The 27,891-nt window shown below is 34.1% G+C and overlaps 2 protein-coding genes across 3 annotated transcripts in view; one reads left to right on the top strand and one right to left on the bottom strand.

Moving 5' to 3' along the window:
* The window catches only part of LOC105218576 (apoptosis-stimulating of p53 protein 2), a 224,699-nt gene extending 205,138 nt beyond the window's left edge, over positions 1 to 19,561 (bottom strand). Inside the window, exon 1 of the mRNA XM_054233753.1 lies at positions 19,432 to 19,561. The gene's annotated coding sequence lies outside the window, so the exon portion shown is untranslated. The remainder of the gene's footprint in view (positions 1 to 19,431) is intronic.
* Positions 1 to 27,891, top strand: part of LOC105218657 (GTP-binding protein RAD) — a 115,313-nt gene that overhangs the window by 83,505 nt on the left and 3,917 nt on the right. For both annotated transcript variants that reach the window (XM_054233759.1, XM_011194381.3), the window contains exons 5-9: positions 3,984 to 4,094; positions 19,520 to 19,810; positions 21,395 to 21,483; positions 25,704 to 25,884; positions 26,927 to 27,060. In XM_054233759.1, the coding sequence (XP_054089734.1) occupies positions 3,984 to 4,094; positions 19,520 to 19,810; positions 21,395 to 21,483; positions 25,704 to 25,884; positions 26,927 to 27,060 (806 nt within the window). The remainder of the gene's footprint in view (positions 1 to 3,983; positions 4,095 to 19,519; positions 19,811 to 21,394; positions 21,484 to 25,703; positions 25,885 to 26,926; positions 27,061 to 27,891) is intronic.

Consider the following 27,891-nt stretch of genomic DNA (forward strand, 5'->3'; position numbering starts at 1 on the left):
TTTGTTTTTATAATTTGTAATGCATAAATCTGGAAATAATGATGAATACAATTTATTTCTTTCAAAACCGCCAAAGAGTTCACACATAGTATAAGGAAAATGCGTACATTGTTTTAAAATTGTTATATGACAAGCGAAAGTATTTTTTCTCTGGGGACAGTTTTATAATGAGTTTGGGATGGGAACACTTTTTTTTAAATTAAAATTAAACTTTTTTGTAACTATGAATATTTTGAGATATTTTAATTTAACATATTTTTCGTATATTGCATGTATTTGCGAATGTTAAAATTATTAGTTTATCTCTATCATTTTGGGTTTCACAACTAGCCTAAAAAGTTCCTTTCTTAAACAAATATAAGATAAATATTAATTGCACAAGTTTTCAGCATGTTCGGCTTAATAAAATCATGTTTTTATTAAAAATAGTGTTCATAACTTACCTGGGAACAGTTTTTTTATAGAAATATTGGTTGTTTTTGTTAAAATACTTTTATTAAGGCTAATCATACATAGTTTTAACTAATAAAATTTAGTATTTCACCAATTACGTTTATTTTTGTGCAACTGGGAATGAATTTCGAGGTAGTACCAATTGTTTCTGCACACAATCATTCAAAATCGCTTACAACAATTTCAATACCTAGTACTTTTGCAGAAAAAAGCTTAAAAAAAGCCTTTGTTATGTCATTTTTGACTGAGAACAGTCATAGGAACAGTTTTTTTAAGTGATAAAATTTGAATTATACATATTAAAGCAATAATTTATTAAATGAGAGCAAAGATGTTTGCTACACAAAGTTTATGAATTGCAAAACAAGCCCAAAACATACATAGTTAGAATCCTAAGAAAATATACAATATTATATATAGAATACAGCCAAATATCTGCTTACAGTGTAATCAACGTGAATTTATACAGATCCCAGCAAGTTTATTAAAAAAATATTTAAATTAAATTGAATTTCATAGAAAAGTATTCAAATATAAATGCTAAAACGATGCACAACAGACAACAGCCGTCTACTCATCAACAGCGGTGCCACATGTGGCGAAATTATGAATTAATCCTACTAATACCACACAACGCAAACACAAAGACACACTCAGGAGCGAGTGCACACACACACATACGCAGGTGCCTTTGCTAACTAAACACAAAAACACCACAAAACGCACACACCGAAATTTCGTGTGCTTCAACAAACAACGCGTACGAGAAATCAAAAACATACGCACGCACGCACACACACCACTACACACGCTCGCACTGTGTGTATCAATTTATGTTGAGGTTAATGTGGTGCCAACATTTAATTAAACTCGAAGCTAATTACAATCATTTCATTGCTTCATAAACATGCATGAGTACACTTATACTTATATATAAGTATATGTACCGTTATTTTAGCGCGGTATAGCATGTTGCTCGCAACAACAACATTCACGTATATTTTATGACAGACAAAGCGCTGTTATCGCAAAAGTTGATTAAAAGCCAACTAAATGTGCGGTACGTGGCGTATGAGTAATGTCCGCATAGTTGCGCGTAATCACGAAAATCGATGCGAAATTGTGATGTTCGTGTAGATAGATTGTGTTTGTATAAGCGTGAATTTACTAGTAGTTTTTATAGTTTTATGATAGAATGCTTATTTTAATGATTATTGCAAATTGATGGCACAGGGCGTATACGTAACATGAGTTGGCAGCGCATGCACAAGGGAAATTAGGAACGGTAATTTGAGTTGCAAAATTCATTTATTTTCAGTTTTTCGTTGCAAAATAAGTAAATGAATAAAAAGTGACAAGGATTTTTAGCAAAATTATTTCTGAGGGTTTATAATGTCAGGAAAAAGTTCAAATTCAAATTCAAAGATTCAAAGATTAAAATTAAAATTAAAATTAAAATTAAAATTAAAATTAAAATTAAAATTAAAATTAAAATTAAAATTAAAATTAAAATTAAAATTAAAATAAAAATTAAAATTAAAATTAAAATTAAAATTGAAATTAAAATTAAAATTAAAATTAAAATTAAAATTAAAATTAAAATTAAAATTGAAATTAAAATTAAAATTAAAATTAAAATTAAAATTAAAATTAAAATTAAAATTAAAATTAAAATTAAAATTAAAATTAAAATTAAAATTAAAATTAAAATTAAAATTAAAATTAAAATTAAAATTAAAATTAAAATTAAAATTAAAATTAAAATTAAAATTAAAATTAAAATTAAAATTAAAATTAAAATTAAAATTAAAATTAAAATTAAAATTAAAATTAAAATTAAAATTAAAATTAAAATTAAAATTAAAATTAAAATTAAAATTAAAATTAAAATTAAAATTAAAATTAAAATTAAAATTAAAATTAAAATTAAAATTAAAATTAAAATTAAAATTAAAATTAAAATTAAAATTAAAATTAAAATTAAAATTAAAATCAAAATATTATTTTTTTGTTTTCTCTTTTTATATTTTTCATGTCAGCTCGAATAAAATTATCTTATTATTATCTTCCTCGCAATTTTTCCATATCTACTCACTTTCTAATCTTTTCCTGGCCTTCCGCGAATATTTCAAGACTAAAATTAGCCAGATCGGTTTGGCCGTTATCGACTTTTTGCGAGACTAACGAACAGCAATTAATTTTTATATTATATGCAGATATTATATACAGATATTACAAATTGTTTGTACGGGAGATTAGAAAAATGTGGATACCAGACTTTTTCAGGCATTTTTTTTTTTAATTTTTATCTCCGCAAGAACCACCCTTGTACTGCAAGTAATATTGTAAAAAAATAATTAGCGACATCGATTCAGCCATTCTCGTGTTATGCGATTAGCAACGCATTTACTGCCGGATCCTATGTAAGTTGTGCTAACATCAACAATTTTTAAATAAATAATATAACTAAAAAAACAATATCTCGTTGATCGCATTGTGAATCTAAACCATCCTCAAGTCCCCTGGAATAGACGCAAAAAATTCCATCAAAATCGGTCCATCCGTTTAGGAGGAGTTCAATGACTAACACACGTACAGAAGATTTATATATATAAAGAAAATATTCCAAAATTCTTGGAAATTCAAGCTATTGATAACTTACATTTATTGATAATGCAATGAAGTAATAAATCAATTTACAAGATTTCCAAAAAATATTCAGATAAATAATTTTCCGATTAGGGTTGCCAACATATAAGAAAATATAATTTAATTTGTAATGTATGTCATATATGGAAGTCTTTTAGTAAAAAAATGTCAATAGAGTTGCCACCTAATATCTATATAAATTTAATATGTAATGATTACGTGATTACGTTTTTTGTTCACATTACGTCACTGTTATTCGAATATGTTATTTTATAAACCTTCAAAATGGAATGGAGTTGCTACTACGATTATATTTTTCTTTTTACTCAATGTGAATTGATATTAGATGTAAGCATGGCGCCCATAATTCTGCGATTGTTGGAAATTTCCGGAAAACTTTTCTGACATAAATGCAGTTTTGATAAAAAAAAACCCAACAAATGCGATGAAGACATTAGTTAGACATAAATATAAATATTTATAACAGCGAGCAAATCGACCGGATGCAAGTAAAATTTTATTTATTTTAAAATAAAATCAATTTTTAAACAAAATAGTGCCGCCACCCACAAAATTATTTCATCTGTTATTTATAAACAATAATAAATCATACTTATTTAATGAATTGTGAACAAAATATAAAAATTTCAAAAATTTTGCTACAAAACACAATTCATCATCTGCTGGCTGGTACACATGGCGTATGAGCAACCGAACTTGGTATGCATAACCCTTAAATAAACATAAAATATTTATAACATATTCCCCAGTAACAAGCAATCAATCACACACATATACAACTGTAAATATTGCGCACAGCTTCTTTTGACATATGTATATATCTGTACTACAACAAATTTTTCACTTTGCTACATTTACAGCACAGCGAAAATCAAATGCGTTCCTCGATGTGCCCGGAATGCATCATTTGCGTGTCAGCGACGATGATGAAGATTTGGATCGTTTGCGTACATTCAGTGCTTCCAAGGGTGGTGAGTAAAAAAAAATACGAAATTTATCTTAGACACACACACACATATAACAAATAACAAATAAGTAGCTGCAAGTGTGAGCTCTTATAAAAATGCCACTAATGATGTCGCATGATGTTCAACATTACTGGCTGCCACTATTTTTCACACAAACCAAAAAAACTATTTGTGCAAATTGATTTACGACAGTTATAAACTGCCAACACTACACACTCACAAGTGCAAGCAGCAGGCAACTCGAATGGTAATTGCGAGCAAATGTTAAGTAAATAAAGGTTGCTCACAAAATACAAGTAGAACAAGAACAACATTGCTGTTGTTGTTGTTCTTGTTTAACGGTAAATGCAAAAACACTTTAGCGTGTAAATAGCGTTGAAATATTACAAACTCTCGTCGCTTTGAGGTGCCATTTATGTAATCTAATTGTTGACCAAGGGCCATTTATAAAACACTACACTGCTCAAGAAAGGATAACTAACGGTGAAAACGAAGACCCTAAATGCTCCCTAAGTACACATATAAAATTTCACTTAAGCATTGAATAAGCATTTGATTGATGATAGCGCACGCCGTTGAGAGGGGCGCGCAGCACAAAGTTTACACAAAAGATTTGACGCCAAGCCATTTGATAGCGCTGAGAATACACGCTACAATTTCATACTAGTGATTGATAAGAGTTCGAAGTAGCAGCAAATGTAATAAAGCAATGATACACCTTTGCTCCATTCAACTTTGACATTCAACACATTGAAATATGATTGGCACAAAAGTAAAAAGGAAAAGGAAAATAGATATATTTCAATGGAAGTATAGTTCGCTTGAGGGACGTAGAATGTAGAGAGTAATGTAGAAGTGATGGTAGATTTATAAAGAATATTTTAAAACTACATCAATGTATGGAGAAGCATAATGTGAGAGCCATAGATTTCAATGAATAGAAAAGAATAAAATGAAAAATAACAAAATAAATGAAATCGATCAGTGTAATGATATCAATGAGATTGAGTATGGAAAAAATGGTATTTGACAGGCGCAATGTGTCTTATATGGTTACGTTCGAATCCCAGTAGTTAATTTGAGAATAAATTAAAATACGATAAATTTTAATTAATTTAAAGAAACAGTTAAAAGCTATGGAGTTTTTGACTTAATTATTAAAAATATTATTTCGGGATTCCGAAAATTAAAATTAATATTTCAAGTGAAATAAAATTCAAATTCAATATTCTGATAGTTATGATTGAAAAAAAAAAAACAAAAAATACATTTTGAAATACATTTTTGAAAGGGTCGAGATTTCGGGATCCCGAAAATTAAAATCAAGTTTTGAAGTGATATACATTTTCACAATGCAGGGAACACAAAAAGTATTTTTTTACAAGTACATATCAAAATTCAATATTCTGGTAGTCAAACATGAAAAAAAAAACAACAAAAAAGTGGCATGACATAACAATAAACAAAAAATCGAGATTTCGGGATCCCGAAAATTAAAATCAGGATTTCAAGTGATTCAAAATCTCATATTGCAGAAAGCTCAAAAGTCTTTTTTGACAAGTAAACAACAAAAAAAACAATTCGGAATTTCGGGATCCCGAAAATTAAAGTAAATTTTTCAAATAAAATTTAATTCGATATCAATATTATGGTTGTTAAGCATTAAAAAACAGATTATTACTTCGATTACTAAAAAAAATTTTATGAAGGTTCGTTTAGTATTGTTAATTTTAGAAAAATATAATGAGCTTAAAAATAGAATTGTGAAGCTCAATGAATTCTGATCTTGGATCAGTAAATCATGATTGACGAATGCCTAATTCACACCAGAACCACCCGAGAGCGCATATCTTATGAATTTTAGGTGGGAAAAAGTACTCAATTTTGGCAAAGATGCTATGAAGAATCATGTATTATTCGCTTAATGAGTTCTCTACTGATGAAAAGTTGAATAACAGTGAACGTTGAACAACTTAAAGGGTCATATTTTGTTTAAAAGACATTTGTTTAACAACTTTGTATCTCAAGATCAAGGACCACTTATGACAGCCATCAATATTAATATATAGATTTCTTCGAAAAAATGCTAAGAACCCAAGTGGCGAAGATTTAATTAGCCCAGTTGATCTTATGTTCACAGAATTGATGTTGTCAAGCTTTGTGATGTATGTATGTGATTGGCGTTGCAACCGTTTAGCCGGTTATAGCCGAATCGACGATAGTGCGCCACCTGTCTCTCTCCTTTGCAGATCGGCGCCAGTCGGAGATCGCAAGTGTAACCAGGTCGCTCTCCACCTGGTCCCTCCAACGGAGTGGAGGCCTTCCCCTTCCTCGGCTTCCTCCGGCGGGTACTGCATCGAACACTTTCAGGGCTGGAGTGTTTTCGTCCATTCGGACAACATGACCTAGCCAGCGTAGCCGCTGTCTTTTTTTTCGCTGAACTATGTCAATGTCGTCGTATAACTCGTACAGCTCATCATTCCATCGTCTGCGGTATTCGCCGTTGCCAATGTTCTGAGGACCATAAATCTTGCGCAAAATTTTCCTCTCGAAAACTCCTAGTGTCGTCTCATCTGATGTTGACATCGTCCAAGCTTCTGCACCGTAAAGCAGGACGGGAATGATAAGTGACTTGTAGAGCTTGATTTTGGTTCGTCGAGAGAGGACTTTACTGTTCAATTGCCTACTCAGTCCAAAGTAGCACCTGTTGGCAAGAGTTATTCTGCGCTGGATTTCGAGGCTGACATTGTTCGTGTTGTTGATGCTGGTTCCCAGGTATACGAAATTATCTACGACCTCGAAGTTATGACTGTCAACAGTGACGTGGGAGCCAAGACGCGAATGCGCCGACTGTTTGTTTGATGACAGGAGATATTTCGTCTTGTCCTCATTCACCTCCAGACCCATTCGCTTCGCCTCCTTATCCATGCGGGAAAAAGCAGAACAAACGGCGCGGTTGTTGCTTCCGATGATATCAATATCATCGGCGTACGCCAGGAGCTGTACACTCTTGTAGAAGATTGTACCTTCTCGGTTTAGCTCTGCAGCTCTTATAATTTTTTCCAGCATCAGGTTAAAGAAATCGCACGATAGTGAGTCACCTTGTCTGAAACCTCGTTTGGTATCGAACGGCTCGGAGAGGTCCTTCCCAATCATGACGGAGCTTTTGGTGTTGCTCAACGTCAATTTACACAGCCGTATTAGTTTTGCGGGGATACCAAATTCAGACATCGCGGCGTAAAGGCAACTCCTTTTCGTGCTGTCGAAAGCAGCTTTAAAATCGACAAAAAGGTGGTGTGTGTCGATCCTCTTTTCTCGGGTCTTTTCCAAGATTTGGCGCATGGTGAATATCTGGTCAGTTGTCGATTTTCCAGGTCTAAAGCCACACTGATAAGGTCCAATCAGTTTGTTGACGGTGGGCTTTAGTCTTTCACACAATACGCTCGATAGAACCTTGTATGCGATATTTAGGAGGCTGATCCCACGGTAATTGGCGCAGATTGTGGGATCTCCCTTTTTATGGATTGGGCAGAGCACACTGAGATTCCAATCGTCAGGCATGCTTTCTTCCGACCATATTCTGCAAAGAAGCTGATGCATGCACCTTATCAGTTCTTCGCCGCCGTATTTGAATAGTTCTGCCGGTAATCTATCGGCCCCCGCTGCTTTGTTGTTCTTCAAGCGGGTAATTGCTATTCGAATTTCTTCATGGTCGGGTAATGGAACATCTGTTCCATCGTCATCGATTGGGGGATCGGGTTCGCCATCTCCTGGTGTTGTACTCTCACTGCCATTCAGCAGGTCGGAGAAGTGTTCCCTCCATAATCCCAGTATGCCCTGGACATCGGTTACCAGATTACCACCTTGGTCTCTACATGAGGATGCTCCGGTCTTGAAACCTTCGTTAAGTCGCTTCATTTTTTCATAAAATTTTCGAGCATTCCCTCTGTCTGCCAGCTTCTCAAGCTCTTCGTACTCACGCATTTCGGCCTCTTTCTTTTTTTGTCTGCAAATGCGTCTCGCTTCCCTCTTCAGCTCTCGGTATCTATCCCATCCCGCACGTGTTGTGGTCGTTTGCAATGTTGCGAGGTAGGCAGTCTGTTTTCTCTCCGCTGCGAGACGGCACTCCTCATCGTACCAGCTTGTTTTTGTCGTTGCCGAAAACCAATTGTTTCGGCTGCAGCGGTACGCAGTGAGTTTGAGATGCCGTTCCACAGTTCCCTTATACCGAGATGCTGATGAGTGCTCTCAGAGAGCAGGAGTGCAAGTCGAGTAGAGTATTTCGTGGCTGTCTGTTGCGATTGCAGCTTTTCGACGTCGAACCTTCCTTGTGTTTGTTGACGGGCATTCTTTGCTGCACAGAGGCGGGTGCGTATCTTCGCTGCGACCAGATAATGGTCCGAGTCTATATTTGGTCCTCGGAGCGTACGCACGTCTAAAACACAGGAGACATGTCTTCCGTCTATCACAACGTGATCGATTTGGTTCCGCGTGTTTCGATCAGGAGACAGCCAAGTAGCTTGATGTATTTTCTTATGCTGGAATCTGGTACTACAGACGACCATATTTCGGGCCCCAGCGAAGTCGATCAGCCTCAGGCCGTTTGGCGATGTTTCGTCATGGAGGCTGAATTTTCCGACTGTTGTGCCAAAGACACCTTCTTTACCCACCCTGGCGTTAAAATCACCAAGCACGACTTTTACATCGTGGCGGGGGCAGCGCTCATAGGTGCGTTCTAGGCGCTCATAGAAAGCATCTTTGGTCACATCGTCCTTCTCTTCCGTTGGGGCGTGGGCGCAAATCAGCGATATGTTGAAGAACCTCGCTTTGATGCGGATTGTGGCTAGACGTTCATCCACCGGGGTGAATGCCAGGACTCTGCGACGGAGTCTCTCTCCCACCACAAATCCAACACCAAATTTGCGCTCCTTTATATGGCCGCTGTAGTAGATGTCACAAGGACCCACCTTCTTCCGTCCTTGTCCCGTCCATCGCACTTCTTGGATGGCGGTGATGTCAGCCTTAAGTCGTATGAGGACATCAACCAGCTGGGCAGAGGCACCTTCCCAATTAAGGGTCCGGACATTCCAGGTGCATGCCCTTATATCATTATCCTTAAAACGTTTGCAGGGGTCGTCATCAAAAGGGGGGTGTCTCATCCGAGGCTTTCGTAGATTTTTCATTGGGGAGTGTTTTTATGTGGTGGGTCCCAAACCCTACGCACAACCGCATAAGCGGGCTTCGCCTTCTCACTTTAGCTCGCCTTCAAACGGATGTCTGCTGGCTACCCAGAGGATACTTGGTCTAAAACCGGAAGTCGTGAGCTGCTTGAACCATGTGGAGAAGAATCGTTTCTGGCCACTCCCAAGTGAGTGGCAATCAAAAACTTTCCTCACTTGCGTGAACTTCTACACATGATCCCATCCTCCAAGCTTTAAGCTCTTTTAATTCTCAATGATTTTCTTAGAAGTGACTAATCGAGTTTGAACAGTGGAAAATATGTAAATTTTAAGTTTCCAAACAGATTTTCAATCCATTTTAATGCGCCAGTGGAATCTCAGACAAATATTTGACTATATCCTATGTATTTAAAACAAACCAGCTATATATAACGTAAGTGTCTAAAACAGTGTTTAAATCACTTTAAAATTAGTTTCCATAAAGTCACAAAGCTTACTGCTGGGTTAAACGAATTCAAGCGTGCGCTCAGCGGCGGCTCTACAATTTTCCAATCGCTTAGCACTTACACATTCATTACACAAAAAAATATATATGTATCGTATATCAGCTATTTGAAAGAATCACAAAACAACAACAAAAATAACTAAAAAGAAAAATATAGACGAAACCAACAGCGTAAAGATAACAAGCAACAGCAACTGCTACTACTACCGTTACTTCCTGTACTATCGCTATACTACGACAGCAACAAACAATCTACAAACATATTGTACGAATATAAATATCGAGCGCCCACAAAAGTGGACTAAAACTGTGCCAAGAGCGGCTCAGAAGGATATTCAAGTAGTGGCCTCATCACCCTGCAACCCACGACCGCACCCAACACACACGCCAAATCAATACAGCTGACAGACAGACAGACGGATAGACAGACATATAGAACACCGCAAACGATTCACACAAAACGAGCTGCCGCACAATGACTGAATGTATGAATATATTTCAATGTGTTTGTATTTAAAAGGAAAGCCCCAACACAGTTAACATAATGGCAACACAACACCGAGTGACAGTGACAGTGGCGGTAGCGTTGGCAGTCAGACAACCGGAACATCTTAACCTTCTTCAGCCTACTTGTTAATACTTATAAGTATGTGCGTGTGAGTTAGTCAGGGACTCGAGTCTCTTCACAAAAGTTGTCGCCATTTCAATTTGCTCTTTTTTTCTTCATCACTTTTGTCTGATTTTCTTTTTCGTTTTTTTCGCATTCAACACAAAAGTTCGTGGCCTTATACATGATGTACTCGCATGAGGCCGATTTGTTGTTGTTGTATTATTTGTTTATATGCTTGCTCTGTTGCCTCAGGCAGTGATTGGATTCTTAACCTTACTGGGAGGTTATCAGTTAAGTCGACTGTTGCAATGCACGAGTGACTTTTGACACGTATGTACATATGTATGTGTGTAAGGATAAGAGTGTGCTTTGATATTCATGGATATGTCTGATTTAAGACACTATTTGCTTAGACTGTAGTGCAGTGTTTGACTTTGTGAGCATATATAACACACCATATGGAAAACGATAAGCCTGAGAATCACTTTAAGATACTATTTTAATAGGTCATCTAGAATCGAAGAATTAGTATACTTTTTATCGACGGCTAGATGAAATATATAAAATCTTCAAAAGATGCTACAGCTACCTAAGAGCTGAATGGCAAAGTCCTGAGGAGCTTACTATAGAGTTTCAATTTTGGGATCATCTCAAAACAGGTATTCACCATTCTACTATTAGTCTAATAAGAAATTAGTCTTTTTTGACTACAATGGAGGTTTTGAGATTTCGGGATCCCGAAAAGCCGAATCAAAATTTTAAACGAAATTAAATACGAATTCAATATTCTGGTGGTTAGTCATAAAAAAAATAAACAAAAAACTGGTATGAAAATATTTTTCTTTTAAATTCGAAATTTCGGGATCCCGAATATTAAAATCAGGATTTCCAGTGATATGAAATATGTCATGCAGAGTAACATAAAAGTATTTTTTATGTATAAACAACAAAAAATTGGTTCTGGATTTCGGGATCCCGAAAAAAAAAATTTCAAGTAATATTCATTTCGAATTCAAAGTCTTGTAATTAAGCAAGAAAATACAAAAAAGTAGCATGAAAATGTATTTTGAAAAAAATCGAGATTTAGGATTCCCGAAAATACAAAACAGGATTGTAGGATTGTTCAAGTGTTTTGAAATCTCACAATCCAATCAAGTCTAAAAGAAGTTTTTTACAAGTAAAGATCAAAAACTTCCTGCGAAATTTTGGGATCCCGAAATTTAAAACCGGAAGTTTAAGTAAAATTTAATACGAATTCGACAATTCTTAACAATCTACTAAATTTAGCTTGAATATCTTAATTTAAAAATAGTATATGTGACCTGGTTTACGGAAAGGGGGCTTAGGTGTCAAAAAATCAATTTTCACTTTTTAGTTGATTCGGATTGAAGATGAGAGTTGTTTATTTTTAACAGCTGTTTCCTATTTTCTAGTTAACAATCCCGAGTCCATGGACTGCAGTTGATTACAATTTATTTACATACTATGCTCATTGTACTACTAACTATATCCCGTCCAGACCGTTTAATGGTAATTTGAAAGTGATACTCGTACCAAAAAAAGCATAGCTTGTATATCTTCATTAGCAATTTGGATCACGTTAAGAGCTTGCGAACGCAACAAAAGCATACCCTCAATAAGCAAGCCGGCTAATGTGCGGGTATGCACGTATCTTGAAACTCTACATGACAATGCGAGCTAAATCTAATAAACCGGGACGAGTATTGTGACAACCTTTTTTTTATTTTTTTTTTTCACCAGACCGAATGGAATAAATAGGTGACGGTAGACAAATGTGCATAGATTTACAAACATATGTAAGTGTTAACGGGGGAGATAAGATGACTCTGCTTTCGGGCAAAAATATACATCTGTTGATGCGTGTAGATTGACAAAAAATTCTATGGAAATCGTTGTTTTGTTAGACTTCCGATTGTGTGGATTACACGTTTTTAAAAATGAATGTGATGGGCGAGGGGTGCTGCATGTAAGAATATAATATTCTCTCTCTTGCTCATGAACACAACTTATGCACAGCAAACAGGACACTTAAATATTAAATTGTGCTGAAAGCCTTCAAACTTGCCATTAGTAATTGCTCCCAAATGTAAGCTACGAATTTTTAAAGAATTTAAATAGGACTAAGTGCACATTTAATATAAGTTTAACGATGATTTTAGTGAGCATACTTTTAGGGTGCGTTTACAATTTAAATACCAGGAGTATTTAAAGCAATTTTACATTATATTTTATGCAAAAATAATGTGAAATTTAAATGTATTCTTTAAATATATGCAAATTTTACATTTTACTAAACAAATTTAAAAAAAAAAATTCTGCATAAATTTTGGCACCAAATTTTGCCATAAAAAAAGCTTTCACAAATATTTCACAAAGCGATTCCTTGTAGTGATTAATGCATTCAAACGCAAATAACGGTCGTTAATAAATTCCACGAAAGGCATTCGCAATAATTCGTACAAAGTCATAGCTTTCCAAGAAGGCAAGTAAAGTATTTTATTGCGAATCGTGCAAAAATAAATATCACAAAATAGTTTAAAGCAAAAAACAGACGAAAACTTCTCACATGCGAAAAAGTGGCACGAAATTTAAATGTGCATATCGAACGAGTATAGAAAAAAATCAGACAACCGTAAAGTTTTCGCTTCAATTAATTTAGGATATCGGAAATGAATAGAAAATACATGTGAGCTACTAAGGTGCATGCCATTGGACATAAATTGTGATTGTTAGTGATATTGAAGGGAGAGAGAGAAGATTTAAGAATGGTTTTAGGTGTAAAGCTTTTGTTAGACATTTTATGGAGTGTGACGAGAAAAATATTCTTTTAGTTTAAGTTTAGGAAGACATAAATTAGGCAACAAAACCTAACTTTTGTTAAACTGTGGGAATAAAGCAAGCAATTTTAGCAAATTAGTAACAAAATCACTAACTTTATTTTAAAACAATTTTTAATTCAATAACCGTAATTAAAAGACTTGCAACAGCATCATTTTCATAAAAAAACCGTATTTATTTCTTATATTATAAATAAATTAGGCACATTGCCCACGCTATTTAAATCCAAATTATTCCAGCTGGCGAGCATAAAAATTGCTTTGAAGTGCATTAAGGTAGCGAAGTATACAAAAACAAAGAATAATTAAAAATTTTATTATTTATTATTTATTTTTTTTGCGAAATCTCCTACGCGTGTGTGCGCCGCGCAATAAAATCGAATTCTTCATATGTTTGAATTGATTTTGTGTTGAATTGCCTTGGCAAGACGTTTCGCATGCCTGCCCGAGGCGCAGAACCGTGGAATAAATTTGAAAATTTCTTTGCGCCAGCTGGTTTGCATTGCTCCACACTTTTTGTTTAGCGAAATCACGTACAATAATATTAATAATTAGCGGAGAACAATTGAAATTTCAAAAATAGCTTGCACGCATAAACAAAATACGTATAAAGTGTATAATTTTTTTCAAACTGATTTTATAATTTATTTTTGAAATATTGTATGTATTTTTGCATAATTGAAAATGCAAAATTTGTGCTAAAAATATTCGAAATTAATAACCAATAATACCACCATTAATATGCTAAAAATATGAATTCATTATAGAGATAGCATGAATGTTTATTTATGCCTGCTTTTATGCCACCACTGTCATTACCATTTCCTTTGCAGTTATTCCACGTATTTTGTGATAACGGATTTTATTCGAAGCTCAGCAACTGATCGATTCCACGAACAAATAAATCAAACAACTGTTGTATAACTTCGAATTCTCTGTATCGCACAGAAACTTGAAAAGCTTACAGTGCAAAACCTTTGAAATGAATGAAAGCTCCAATTATATCGTTTCCAAAACGAGTATTGACTATATGAGGACATATTAAAAGTATTTTTTGAACTTAATCACCTCTAAAAATAAAATGTTTAAAAAAAATCATCGCTCTGGTGTGAAAGCCAATGAATTTTAATGAAAGCATAGTGATTTTATTTACCATAAAAATATATTTATGAAGAAAGAGGATCTGAATAAGTTTAAAGTTCAAGAAATAAACTTGAGATCATGCGATAAAAGCTTGATAAATATCAATGTAATCCATTTTAGAAGTGAATCCACAAGCTTTCACAACATAAAGCTTTCATGCGATGATTTTATAGCTTATAATTCACTAAATAGAGTCAATTAGTTCATTTATTAATGATTTGGAAGATCTAACATATAATTTATTGTCTTGTGAAAGCACAAAAGCTCTTCCGTTATGCATGTGAAAGCTCAAAAAAGCTGAATTCACTCTTTAGCCGTCATTCAAATCACTATTAATTTAAGTAATAAAATCAAAAAAGTTGGCGATAACACAAATATCAACTCTTAGTGAAAGCTCTGTAAATGCGAAACTCATACTACGCTTTCAATCCAAATTTATCTCTGGGAGTTTTTAATAGAATTGAGCTCATTATTTTATTTCATTGCATTTTATATACCAAACAATTCGTTTTAAGTGCCAGAATTTTATTTTACTTTTTATTTAAAGTAAACAACTGCAAGAACGGTCATCAGTGTTTATAGTCTTGTATGAGGGGTAATACGTTTCATTCATTTAACGCATTGTTTATTCCACTCACGTCTTTCGCTTGCAGTCATATCAATCATAGATTTAATAAAAACAAAGAATTCGCCAAATTTCAAATGAAAATTAGATTTTTTACTTCGCAATGTGTACTTGAAGCGAAACCTGTTACATTTGCGATAATAAATGTTGTTTATTGTTAGAAATTGTTATTGTTATTTGTGTGCCGATAATAAAAGTCCGAATAAACATGTAGACATGAAAAGTATTTTCTATTTAGTTAAATAGCTGTTTTATTTAACTTAATGGAATTAAAGAGAATATTAATTGTGTCTCAAGAACTTTTTAAGGTATGAGAGGAAACATGTAATTATCATATAATTTTATTATTCAAAAATTAAATTTCTTTAGAAATATAATTATTAAGGAAATTGTGGTATATCAGATTCCACCAAATTTTCGTTTTCCTTTTAAAAATAATATTTTTTATGACAGTTGTATAAGAGAGACAGATAGAATCTGATGTCAAAAGGACGTCAAACAGATGTCAAATAGCTGTCAAACAGTTGTCAAATAGTAGCTATCAAATGTGTATCAGGAGGCAGCTCACAACGAAACTCAGATGAGAGCGGTCAAAAGGAAGTCAAAACAGCTAACTGATGGAAATTGTTCCATAAAAGTCAGATAATATGTATCTGAAGAATTTTAAATGGCTGCTGTCAAATTGCCGCTGTCAAATAAATGTTAAATGGCGGTTGTCGAACGGTTAACAGCAATCTAACAGATGTGTGGTGTCTACTACAAAATGAACGTCAAAAGTCAGCTGTCAAGCTGATATCAGATGGAATCACTTTCGCAGTGGGAGTCGCGCTTTCAAATATGAATTTCTGAAAACCTTTATCTGCCAGTTACTATGTTACTATATTATTATTTCAGCTACTCTTTATTTTAACTGCTCACATTTGAATAATAAACCATGCACAATGATTGCGCTGTGCTGGTTCTACTCCGCTCAATTCGACTGCACATATCACTTTAGTTGCTTTTGTTGATCCAAAAGCCTCGGGGAATGTTGGGTAAATATTCGGCTATGTTAGCATGTGTGTCAACGTTATGAGGTTGCCAACTACGAGTGCAGCAGAGACAGCAGTTGGCGCTCCGCGTTCCAACAATTTGGCTATTTACCATTGGCTCATTGTTTGGTTATTGTGTTTCATATATTGCACCCAAGAGAAATGTCCGTTATTATTTTTATATACAACCCTGCCAGCCAAAGGTGGTGAAAAAGCTGGTTAAACCGAAGTTTTTTAAACCCACAAAAGTGGTAAAAAAGTGGTGAGTTTGCCATAGGCCAGCATAGCGGCTTGTGAGTTTTTTAACCACTATTCCCCTCACACGTACGAATACAAAAACAAACCAACCCAAACGTGTGCGTTGGTGTTAGTAATTGAAGAAACATGAGGGGAAATGGGTTAGGCCTGGCTGGCAGGGAATAGATACGTATATACAAAAATACACATGTGCATGAAAAGTGCAATGATTTTGTGTGGGAGAAATGTCGGCAATTTGCATTTAAAATATTCTCTTTTATATTTCATAACTATTTTCGTTGCACTCGCGGCAATCTTGCAGAGTTATTACGTTTAATTTTTTTGTTGGCATTTTAGTTTTCATGGAAGTTTTTATGACAGACTGAGGTAGGGTAGTTTTTTGTTAGTTGTTAGTGTTACTATTTCATGAATTCATTACTTTATTTGAGCCACGTATTTGTATAAAGTTGTTTTAGATTAGTTTCATTAAGGGTAGTATATTTGACCTTTAACCTTTAGTAACTTTAGTAAAGTAGCCTGCAAAGCCTTTATGTTGCAGAAGAGCACTTTGAAGTAAGAAAAAGTTAAGAAATTTCAAACAGACCTTTTATTTATATCAAGTCAGGTACCCAAAAGGACACTTACAATTCGTATCAATCATGAACGGCGGGTTAAAATGCTCAACAACTTTAGTAATTGTCATTTTCTAGTCTCTTGATACATCCCGCTAACCCTTACACTTATTGATCCGGCCTCTAACCTCAAAAATATCAAACTAGCGGTCAACACGTATGCAAAAAAAGTCAAATTAAATAATTTTTTTTAGTTATTGTGCTTACTTCCCGTTTCCTGAACGGAACAAATTAATTTGTCGTTCAGCCTAATTAAGTCACTGGCTACCATATAACAGTACTTCATTATATTCCAATTATTAAACCAATTACATTAATTAACGGACAATACATACGTAAATATTTACATTATGAGTAACAACATGGATGTGCGGCGTGTGGAACTCGTACATAAACAAATGTAGTTATGTACAGTGTGTGCGCTCAGCAGCCATAACGGTGTAAATACGCTTGCGCTCAATAAAAAGTAAATGTGTAAATATAAATATGTAGTGTTTGTGTACAATAATAAAATGGCAGCATACATATAGTCAGTAAAATAAATTTTCTGGCAACTCGAGGTACTTTTATTTCATGTTTAACATTCTGAAAAGTTTTTTTTTGCATTTTTTTTTTTTATTTTTACTCAAATATATTTTAATTTTAATAATGGATTTATTTAACTAGCATTTCTTTACACTGAAGCCTCAACAATTTGTGATTTGTCTGTTTGTCGTTTGAGTGATTTTGAAAATTCAGAACTTTTTTGCTGAATTTTGAAAATTCTTGAAATTTGTTCTTGAATTTTTTTTTTTAATTTTTTTCAAATTTGTTTTGTAATTTGTGTTTGATTTTTTTTTTCAATATTTTTTTTTTGGAATTTTTTTCAATTTTTTTGGTGAATTTTGAAAATTCTTGATAATTTGTTCTTGAATTTTTTTTTTCTAATTTTTTTCAAATTTGTTTTGTAATTTGTGTATGAATTTCTTTTTTAATTTTTTAACATTTTTTTTGGATTTTTTTTTTTTAATTATTTTTCCAAAATGTTTATTGCTGTTTATGTACACTATTTTTCGCATTTCCATTTCCATCCGCTTCTACTTTTATAGCACTTATTTATGCGAATTCTAATTTATTAGCAGCCGCGCATGAAAATCTTGATTTATTTGCACGCGCAGAATTGCAATTTTATTTTTGTTGCTATTTAATAGTTTTAAATTTTCGAATTTTATTGCTATTCGCCGAATGCAGGTAAATTATTATTATTTGAATGCTCTGCTGATTTGTTGCGCTACAAATTTATTTTCATTTTCGCAAAAACAGCAGAGTGTAGAAAAAATCCAACGAAAAAATTTAAACAAACAAGTTCCATATGTATAAACAAACGAGCAAATACCACCAATAACGGTAGAAATTATGCAGTCGCATGGTTTTGAGCTTCTTATGATATTTATTTATTTTTTCTTTATAAGCGGCTTTTATGAAAAAATTAAAATCTGCGCATTCATCAATTTTTTTTTTTTAATTTTTTGCGGTTTTTTACACTTGCGGCGTCGAATGAGTGAGTGATGACATGCAAACTAAAGATTTGGTGTTTTTTCGCCCATTTTATTTGCATACAAACACCACTTGATTTCACAAAAAAAAAAAAAACAAAAGCATGCTTTATAATAACAACAACAGCTGCGGATTTCACAAGCTTTTGTCTCGAGTTGTGAAAAAAATCAATAATTGAAAATATGAATTATTTGTGGATTTCAAGGACATGCCGCAAGGCTTAGTTGGTTTTTGGCACAAATCCTTCGCAGCAAAATGCCAGGAATTTTTCATTTTCGATGCAGCTTTGTTGAGCAAATTGTTGTGGTAAAGCATTTAATGCAAGAGAAATCATGAAATTTTTGAATAATATTTGTGTTGGTATGGTAATGAAAGGGTTAAGTGAAGGAATGTTACTCATACGCCATGGGTGGTTGGAAAATTTGTTTGGGTATAAAGCAAATTTCGTGTTTGATATGATGTTTTTGGAGCAGTTGTTGGTGGTTTTAAGAAATCAAATAAATTTAATAAATTTTCAACAAAAATATGAAAAAATAAGAGAAGAAAGTCTTAAATTGCAAAATGTTACTCATACGACATGGATAGTTGGAGAGTATAATATAATATTTTTATAGAGCAAATTTTGCTTTTCGGTTAGGAAATTTTCGTTTTAGTGAAGACTTGTAATGCACATTGCTTTGAAAAGTCATTTATTGTAATAAAAAATACAAAAAAACAATAAAAATAAAAAAGGATAAAAATGTTACTCATACGCCATGGTGGATGGAAAATCATATGACATTTTAGTACCAGTTCTTCAACAAAAATAATAATTAAGATAATTAGAGATAAAATGGTTCTAGAAAAATCAAGCAAGTTTGAGATATAAACTATGGATCATAAGCGGTGTGAAGAATCGAAGGTTCTTCTTTGATATAAATAATTGTACTCTTTAAATTTTAATATAAAAATATGTATATAATAATTTATATATATGTACGTACCTTAAAATTCCACAAAATATTATCGTAATCCACACTATATCTTGACCTTCCGCAACTTTCTTGTTTTACTTTCATGTTCCATTCGAAGGCGTCATCAATCGCGGCGATTCGTTCCGACGTCGCCGTTCGCGCAGCAACAGTTTGGCACCGGTGAGCCCCATACATCCGCGCCTGGGTGGTGGCGGCGGTGTTGGCGGCATTAGCGGCAGTGTTGGTGGTGGCATTAATGGCGATTACACGGGTGCACAGAATGAGCCGCAACAACAACAACCGGTCGAAGTGTTTTGCGTGGAAATGCTGGGTGCCGCTGGCGTTGGCAAACAGGCGTTGATCCAGCAATTTCGAACGTCTGATTGCATTAATGCATACGATGGACCAGGTGAGTGGGAGAGAGCGAAAAATGAAAATAAAAATTATTTTTAAAGAAATGTGAATATAAATTGAGGTTAAAATATGTATAATAAAAAAATTAAAAAGAAATAAGAAAATATTTTTTCAGGTAGATCAAATATTGAACAAGGGCATACATCGCCTGAACTTACTAAAGAAAATTTAATAAATATAATAAAATAGATATTGAATTTCGATTTCTATCAGACAATATATATTAGTTAAAAATGTTGACCCGTACTTTTTTTTAGAAAACCTAGCCCTAACTTTTTAAACATCTCTTGTAAAACCTAATATAATAAATATAGTTCTAATATATTCTAATATATCGAAATATCAAAAATTTTCAAAATCATTTTACAAATAAGATTTTTAGAGTCCCAAAAATTACCCCAACATTTTAATTACCAAGCAACAACAATCCAAAATCCACAAATTCGCAATTAAAAATTCATTCCAGTTGCATTTTATTACAACTAAACAAAATTTTAATGCCAATAAATTCGCATGCCACATGCACTACCGTTTTGTGGCTGCGTATTTTGTGTGGCAATATAAATCAAAAATAATTTCACTTAACACCTAACGCAACCGCAATTGAGCGATTGTATATATGCAGCTGTACTCGTAATATTCCGAACAGCTGCGACTGTTAAGGCCACTTAAACCCCTCAGCAACCAACCTACCTATTATGCAGTCCACACTCAGTGAGTGCATGCTATCTGTGCGCTGCAGCTGGAAATTGAAACACACATGTGTCACACAACTCACCAAGCATATGCAAGCTTGCGTGAAAAATAATTTGATTAAATTGTCACTCATACGCCCGGGTGTGACTGACTGCCAGCCGCCGGTTGTTGTGGTCATTGCATTAACAACGCTACGCGCCGCTGTTAAGCATATTTAAGTTTAATGCAGTATAATTGGGGGGCGTCAATGTAGCTGTATAACGGTATACATGTATGTGTGCGTGTTTGCATTTTGCTTGCTTGCTGAGGCAGTGACGCGTTGACCACACATTTGTAGCAGTGGTTTATGCATGAACGGCTCTTTTTGCTGCTATAAAAGCTGGCTGGCACATAAAATGCATTTGCATATATATTTTCTGGCAATTTTATCCACCGCAGCAATCAATTTATCAATTACTCAACCGCAAGATTTATGGGCACAAATTGGTGTGCTGCAGCAGAGACACTGATATATACATGCAACTACATATATTATATAATATATATATACAAACACGGTGACGGCAAGTGCCCACGTGTCTGGCAGCGCGGTCAATTTTCATGTATGTTTTTTGCAATTTTTCCCCAACGGACAGCCGTTAAATTTATTTTATTATTGTTGTTGTATTGGTTGTAGTAAACTTGCGATTAATTTTCGCTGTGCAAATAAATCGAAGCATGTCAATCACCACCCTCAAGGTCATTTGACTTTTTAACACCTACTTGACAGCTTGCACCTTACTTTTACTCTCTTGAAATAAGTCTCTCCAGTTTAAAGAATTTTTTTCACATTATTTCCTACCGATTAAATGCTTTTTCAATTTATCTTCCGTTTACTTTGCAGAATGCGACGTTGCCGAGCAGAATATTTCAATAATTCTAAATGGCATCGAATCGGAATTGAAGTTCTCCACGGGCCAACAGGATAACAAGGTGAGTGTAATGATGCGGAGCGCACGTCATTGTAAGAAGCTAATTGTGTGTTAAGTGAAGCGCGGTGAAAAGTGTTAGCGTAAAAGACGCGATGCTTAAATTGTAAGAGCAAGCAAGCACATCCTTGATTGCTTTTTGCATTTGATTGTCGAGAATGAATTCTAGTGTTTTGCTGAATTGACGCTAATTGATTGGGATTCGGTGAATACGACATTGATTGGAAAGTGATTGCAAGGTTTAGGTGAAGAAAATTGAATATGTGAAAGTTGGTTTATAAAAAAATATAAACAAAAAGAGGAAGCTGGTGCCAAAATATAACTATTTTCTTGGAGAAAACTCATTGAAATCGCTGAGAGATTCGTAAGGGATTGCAAATTGGAAGGGATTGCACCTAAAGAATGACTCCAGTGTGTTAAAAGCACGGGCCATGGAAGGTAGAAAAGCTTAAATTTTCTGAAATTTTGCTGGAGCTGGCCATTCTACAAATATTGAGCCGCTTTTACATTATTAAAAAAAAACTACAGGTTGAAGCACCCAGTATTTTTAAGTGAAGTTTTCGGAAAACTATCAACAAATCGCACTTGTTGACCCATTTTGCTATTTTCAACTGATTTCCCATTTGTTATCTGCCCCTTTCGTAAATGGCACACCTGTCAAAATGATTAGCCCTTCAAACCAAATTTCCGTTGAACCGTTTATCGCCATATGTCCATTCACTTTTCACCAGAGGCCATACAAAAGCACATATGCTAAGCACAAAAGCCAAAGCAAACAATTATGGACGACAACAATAGCAACAAGAACAATCAAAGCGCCCATCAATGTCGACAGTCAAGGATTAACGTATGTGTGTATTGTGTGTATAGCAGTATGTCAAAGTAAATTTAACTGCACATATTTCCCAAACCAGCGAGACAAAGTAGCAATCCCTGCAGCGCTTTAGTAACTGCAAATATTTGGCGAAATGCGTTTGCAAAATCGCGCTGTATGAATTTGGTGTGTTGAGGAGGGGGGTGTAGAGTATGTGTTTCAAGGCTTTGTTTTGGTAGCTATCGTGGTTTATCATGCTCGCTGCGTCCAGTTATGTGCCTAACACACGAGTTGAGTTGTTTTGAGTATCGCTTTCGCATTTACTGTCAGTTATCAGTGCACAAATCGTACATTTCTAACATATATACATATATATTTGTATCTACACACAAAAACGTGTTGCGGCAACTATGTTTTAAGTCTTTAAAATATTTTATATCGATTTCATACACTTTCAATATTTATGTATATAATCTACTTATATAAAATGGTTTATGGAAGTCTTTTAATGTCCGAACTCTCGGTTTCTCCACAAAAGTAAGGTTCACAAAATTTAAGAAGAAGCCTTTCTTTATTATTCTCAGCTCAAGTTCCTAAAACGCCACAATTACATGATGTGAAACCATAAAAGCTTTCGACTATGGCGACCAAAAAAAAATTTAGAATTCAATAAAATACAAGAAAGGCTCTGGCTGCCAACGACTAATTCGATTCATCGCTAGATCACACTCTCTGTACAGTTTTTTCCGAAAACATCATATAACAAAATTATTTGAAAGAACGATTTACCTTATAACAGACGAGCTCTTACAATAAAAGTCTGAGATAAGGATATTACTAAGTGCTGTGTAGAATATTATCAACAGCGATTCAATGAATAAAGTAATATTCCGCGTAAAATTCTGACAATCACACCCGACAGATGTTCCCAGGCTCGAGTAGGTAGGCTATCATGTTTCAACTCTACGTTCGAACCATTTGGTGCTCTCAATTAAAATGCTTATGGACAACCATTCCATGTTTGGTATCTGATAAGTTCCAAGTGTACTATGTCTGGTTTGTGATAGGGCCAGACATTCACAACGAAAGTGAAAGATGGTTTCCTTGTATCCTGCTAGTTTACAAAAAATGACAAGTGACCAATGACTGTCCACGTATATACATATTTACTTTCTGTATACTCCCATAGTTGTTCAATAGAGCTCCAAAGGTACTTCCGTTTGGAAGATGCTGACTGATTTTTGTAGACAGATTGGGAGAGAGATGTCGAGATCCTTGGAATATACCCCCCTATCAACTCTGCAGTCTATTTCGGACCCGTCAGTATAGATTGTGATAGTATCCTCACCTCTTACTAAACCTCATATCCATTCACGTCTCGAAGATATCCTCACCTTAAAGCCACTATTGAAGTCCAACTTTGGGGGGTATTGTCTGAGTTGTTTATATTGTTTAAGAACTGGTTCAAGATATCACTATGTCCATGACTATGAATGTTTTTACTTGATTTTAAACACTTGACTTTAGAGGAATTGCGCAGTAAAGCACAATTTAAAGATGTTCTCCATTTCACTTGCAAAAATTAATCATATTTTCATATGGCAGTCGATATATAGAATCTATTTTCAAAACAGATTGCAAACAAAGTATTCAATTCAAGCGAAATAAGCAATTATAAAATACTTTCCATAAAAAATACTAAGGAACATTGTATGAGAATTTTGTAAGTTTCAATTTTATAAGATTCTATGGAAATAAGAAATGCCGCGTTTATCAACCTGAAACGCAATAAAATCAGCGCAAAAAACACAACAATAAAAGTACAATAATAGCAAACAATTCATAATAAAACCCTGCAGATTACTCAAACAATTCAACAAATGGGGGAAAAAGTGAAAATTACAGCAAGCAACAATTGAATATAACCCCAGAAGGCAGAAGGCAGACGATATACACTATACTTATAGATTATTTGAACTCAGACATGGCCGCAGACAAATCAAATTGATTGCGCTGAAACTGCAAATCACATTGAGCTATGATCGGCCGATGGGGGTATTAATAATGCAGATGGGAAGCTGAGTGCGACCGCATTGGCCAACTGCCAATTGTGAAAATGCGACGTAGTAGCAAAGTATACATTTAGACATATATATAGAACAGACGCAGCGGCGACGACGAAACAGACGAATGATGACGTCAGCGAAAATGAATTTTTTGAGACAATAAGTACAGTGACGCTGCACAAAATACAAAACAATGACAAAAAGCAAAATTTCAACATAGCCAAAGATATTTAGCGAAATTTTCAACAAAATGTGAAAATACAAAACAGCATGCGCGTACGATTCGTTAGCATTTTGGCGTCACAGCTTGCAACACTTTGCAGCAAGCGCAGTCAAGTGTTAGACATTAGCAAACAACAGACGAAATATTTTATAATTTTTTACACTCGCGAACGTGAATTGAAAATTTAAGCGGCACAGGCACACACACACACATTTATTTTAGAATTTTTAATGGGGTTGGTGGCGCATGAAAAAAGGTCGCATAAGCCGCGCTCAGGTGGTATTTTCTGCGTTTCACGGACCACGCCCTCATAAATTACAAATGCCGTGCCATTTTTTTCGTGTACAACTACCTAAAGGCGCATTTTTTACGCATTCGCAGACTTTTTTTTTGTGAAATTTGTAATTCTTTATGTAAATTTTTTGTAAGCCTAGTAAAGGCATAGCTTTACAAAGTTACACATCTATTAGCCTAACAAGAAATGGGTAGGAAGGGTTTCAAGCGTAAAAATTGTAAATTTCTCAAATCAGCAGAAGTTTAACGTAGAAAATAATAATAATGGTATTATAATAATTGATATCAATAAATGCTACTAAATCAGAAATTGAATATTATAAATACAACAATTCTATGTAGGGTGCATGTATTTGATAAAATGTAATTATTGCGCCTGGCTGTAGGCAACGTTTGAGCAAATTTTATTTGAGCTACAAAAATGTGATGAATTCTGTGCATAATCAGTATAGATTACAGTATACAGCACTGGATATTGGACCAAACTAATTTCTTCTGGGAGTTAGCCTCCAAAGTCGAAATATTTGGATTCGAAGTTCGAAAAAAGGACTTTTCGAAATCGAAATATTAATATTAAAATGTCTATTTACACAATAACTCTATGTAGAGTGCATGTCTTTGATAAAATTAAATTATTGCGCCTGGATGTAGGCAACGTATTAATTAATTTTATTGGAGCTAACGAAAAGTGTTGAATTCGGTCTTAAATCAGTTTAGAATATCAACCATACAATATAATACTAACTAATTTTAACTATCATTATTAGTTAGAGTATACGATCTCCTAATTCATATGTTCAAATAAATATTTTTTTTTTCTTTTCCAGGACGAATTGGAAAAAGCTGACGCTTTTCTCGTTATCTACTCTTGCATTGACAAGGAGTCATTCACACGCGCCAAACACATACTTTCACGACTACAAGATATGGATTTGATACGCACACGTCCGATCATTTTGGTAGCGAACAAAATTGATTTGGCACGTTCACGTGCGGTATCTTCACAAGGTAAGCGAAAATAGAAATTAAAAACTATAATGCAGAATGCAATTCACAATTCACAAAGCAGAACAAGTGAAGCTTTAAGATATTAATGTGTTAGTAGTGGAAGAAGTGCGATTTTAATGAATTTGAGTGACTCGAAAAAAATATTGAAAACATTTTATTTAAAAATCAAAGATTTATGCTCGCGCTCTTTAGCAGTTTAAAATAATATTAATCAAGGTGCTAATTTACAGGTGCTAAATTTCGTAAATTAAACGTAATACATTGCATGCTTCAATAAGCTTTCTATAGCTCGTAATTGAATAAAGCCGCAGCATACTTTAAGGCGTTGCAAATGGGTATATGATTATGACGGCTAAAGGTAGTAGCTAATTGCTTGGCTTTACGCGCACTTGAAAGCGCGTTAATTAGTGGACTTGCGCTGTAACGGTACATTTGTTGAGTGTTTAATCAAAGCAAAAGCTTCCGAGAAATCAAGTAAGGTCTTATGTACCGCTAGTGTGATGAAGCATTTGTTTGCTTTAATAAAAGTCTAGCACTAAAGCATTTTAATTTTATGTTTTAGTAGAACTTTCTTTCCACTTTTCTAACTAAATTTGGCTGAAAGAATTTCTGAGTAATCAAAATTGCTTTGGACTACCAGTTCATCAATATATTTGCTCTAATGGCACTTACCTCACCCACTCAAGTACACATTAAACCACAAAGTTTGACTGTCAACCATATAAAACTAGCGCAAAAAGCTGTTCAACATGACAAACTTCCGACATACAGTCTTGTAAAAATAACTGCAGCAGTGCAAGGAATGTCGAAATGGAAAACTAAGAAAGTTGGTAGACAACACAAGCGCAGCAGAAACGAAAACTTTGCTGAAGCCGCTATAGAAATGTAGCTTGGGAGTACGCGTGTAAAGTAAAGTTTTTGATTTTTTTTTTAATTTTTTTTTGAAACATCAAGCTTGCTAGTACAAATGCATGTCTTATTACTTTTCACTGTAATTTTATTTCACTTTCTTCTTTTTTCCACTTTCTATTACAATTCACAGATGGCAAATGTGTCGCTTGTACTTTTGGCGCCAAATTCATTGAAGTCTCGGCGGGCATCAATCATAATTGCGACGACTTACTGGCTGGCACTTTGACACAAATTCGTCTCAAAAAGGATCAAAATTTATTGCATGTAAGTGTGGCATTAAAGTGTCGAATTTGTGTTGTCTCTCTGTGTCTATAAGGCGACGAATATGAGGAGTATTAGAATTAGTGTATGTATCGGTGTGTGTGTGTGCTTTAGCGAAATTAGCAAAGAAAAATCTAAAAAAATGTGCTATAAATTCCGCACAGTGTCACAGGTGTATATACAAAAAAAAAATTGTAAAATTTGAATTCCCAAAGCAAATTTAAAACATCCAATAAATTTTAACTGTCTATCAGTTGTGATAAGCAGTTAAGCCTAACGAATAATTGGTGTTCACAATGCTGCTACGTAACACATTACACACACGTAATTACACCTTTTTCATGGTATCATATTATATACTTCATATTCGAAATAATTAATGCTTCTTATTCTTCTTGTTCTTCTACTTTATTCATGCCTTCGATAACCGCTATTAAAACAACTATCATGTCATACATTAATACTGAAATTATTATGACTTTTATGAAACATAACAATGTCTACACCAACGTATTTCATTGTTTTCCACATTACATAATTATTGGAATTTCTATTACAATTACAAATACTGATACCATAACAATACTAACACGATTGCTAATCCGTGTCAATTTTATTATGAATTACAATTACGATTACAAATACCAATACCATTACGATTACAATACTAACACGATTACTAATCCGTGTCAATTTTATTGTGAATTACAATTACGATTACAAATACCAATACCATTACCATTACAATACTAACACGATTGCTAATCCGTGTCAATTTTATTATGAATTACAATTACGATTACAAATACCAATACCATTACGATTACAATACTA

Source organism: Zeugodacus cucurbitae, chromosome 6 (assembly GCF_028554725.1).
Source record: "Zeugodacus cucurbitae isolate PBARC_wt_2022May chromosome 6, idZeuCucr1.2, whole genome shotgun sequence".
NCBI classification, from domain to species: domain Eukaryota; kingdom Metazoa; phylum Arthropoda; class Insecta; order Diptera; family Tephritidae; genus Zeugodacus; species Zeugodacus cucurbitae.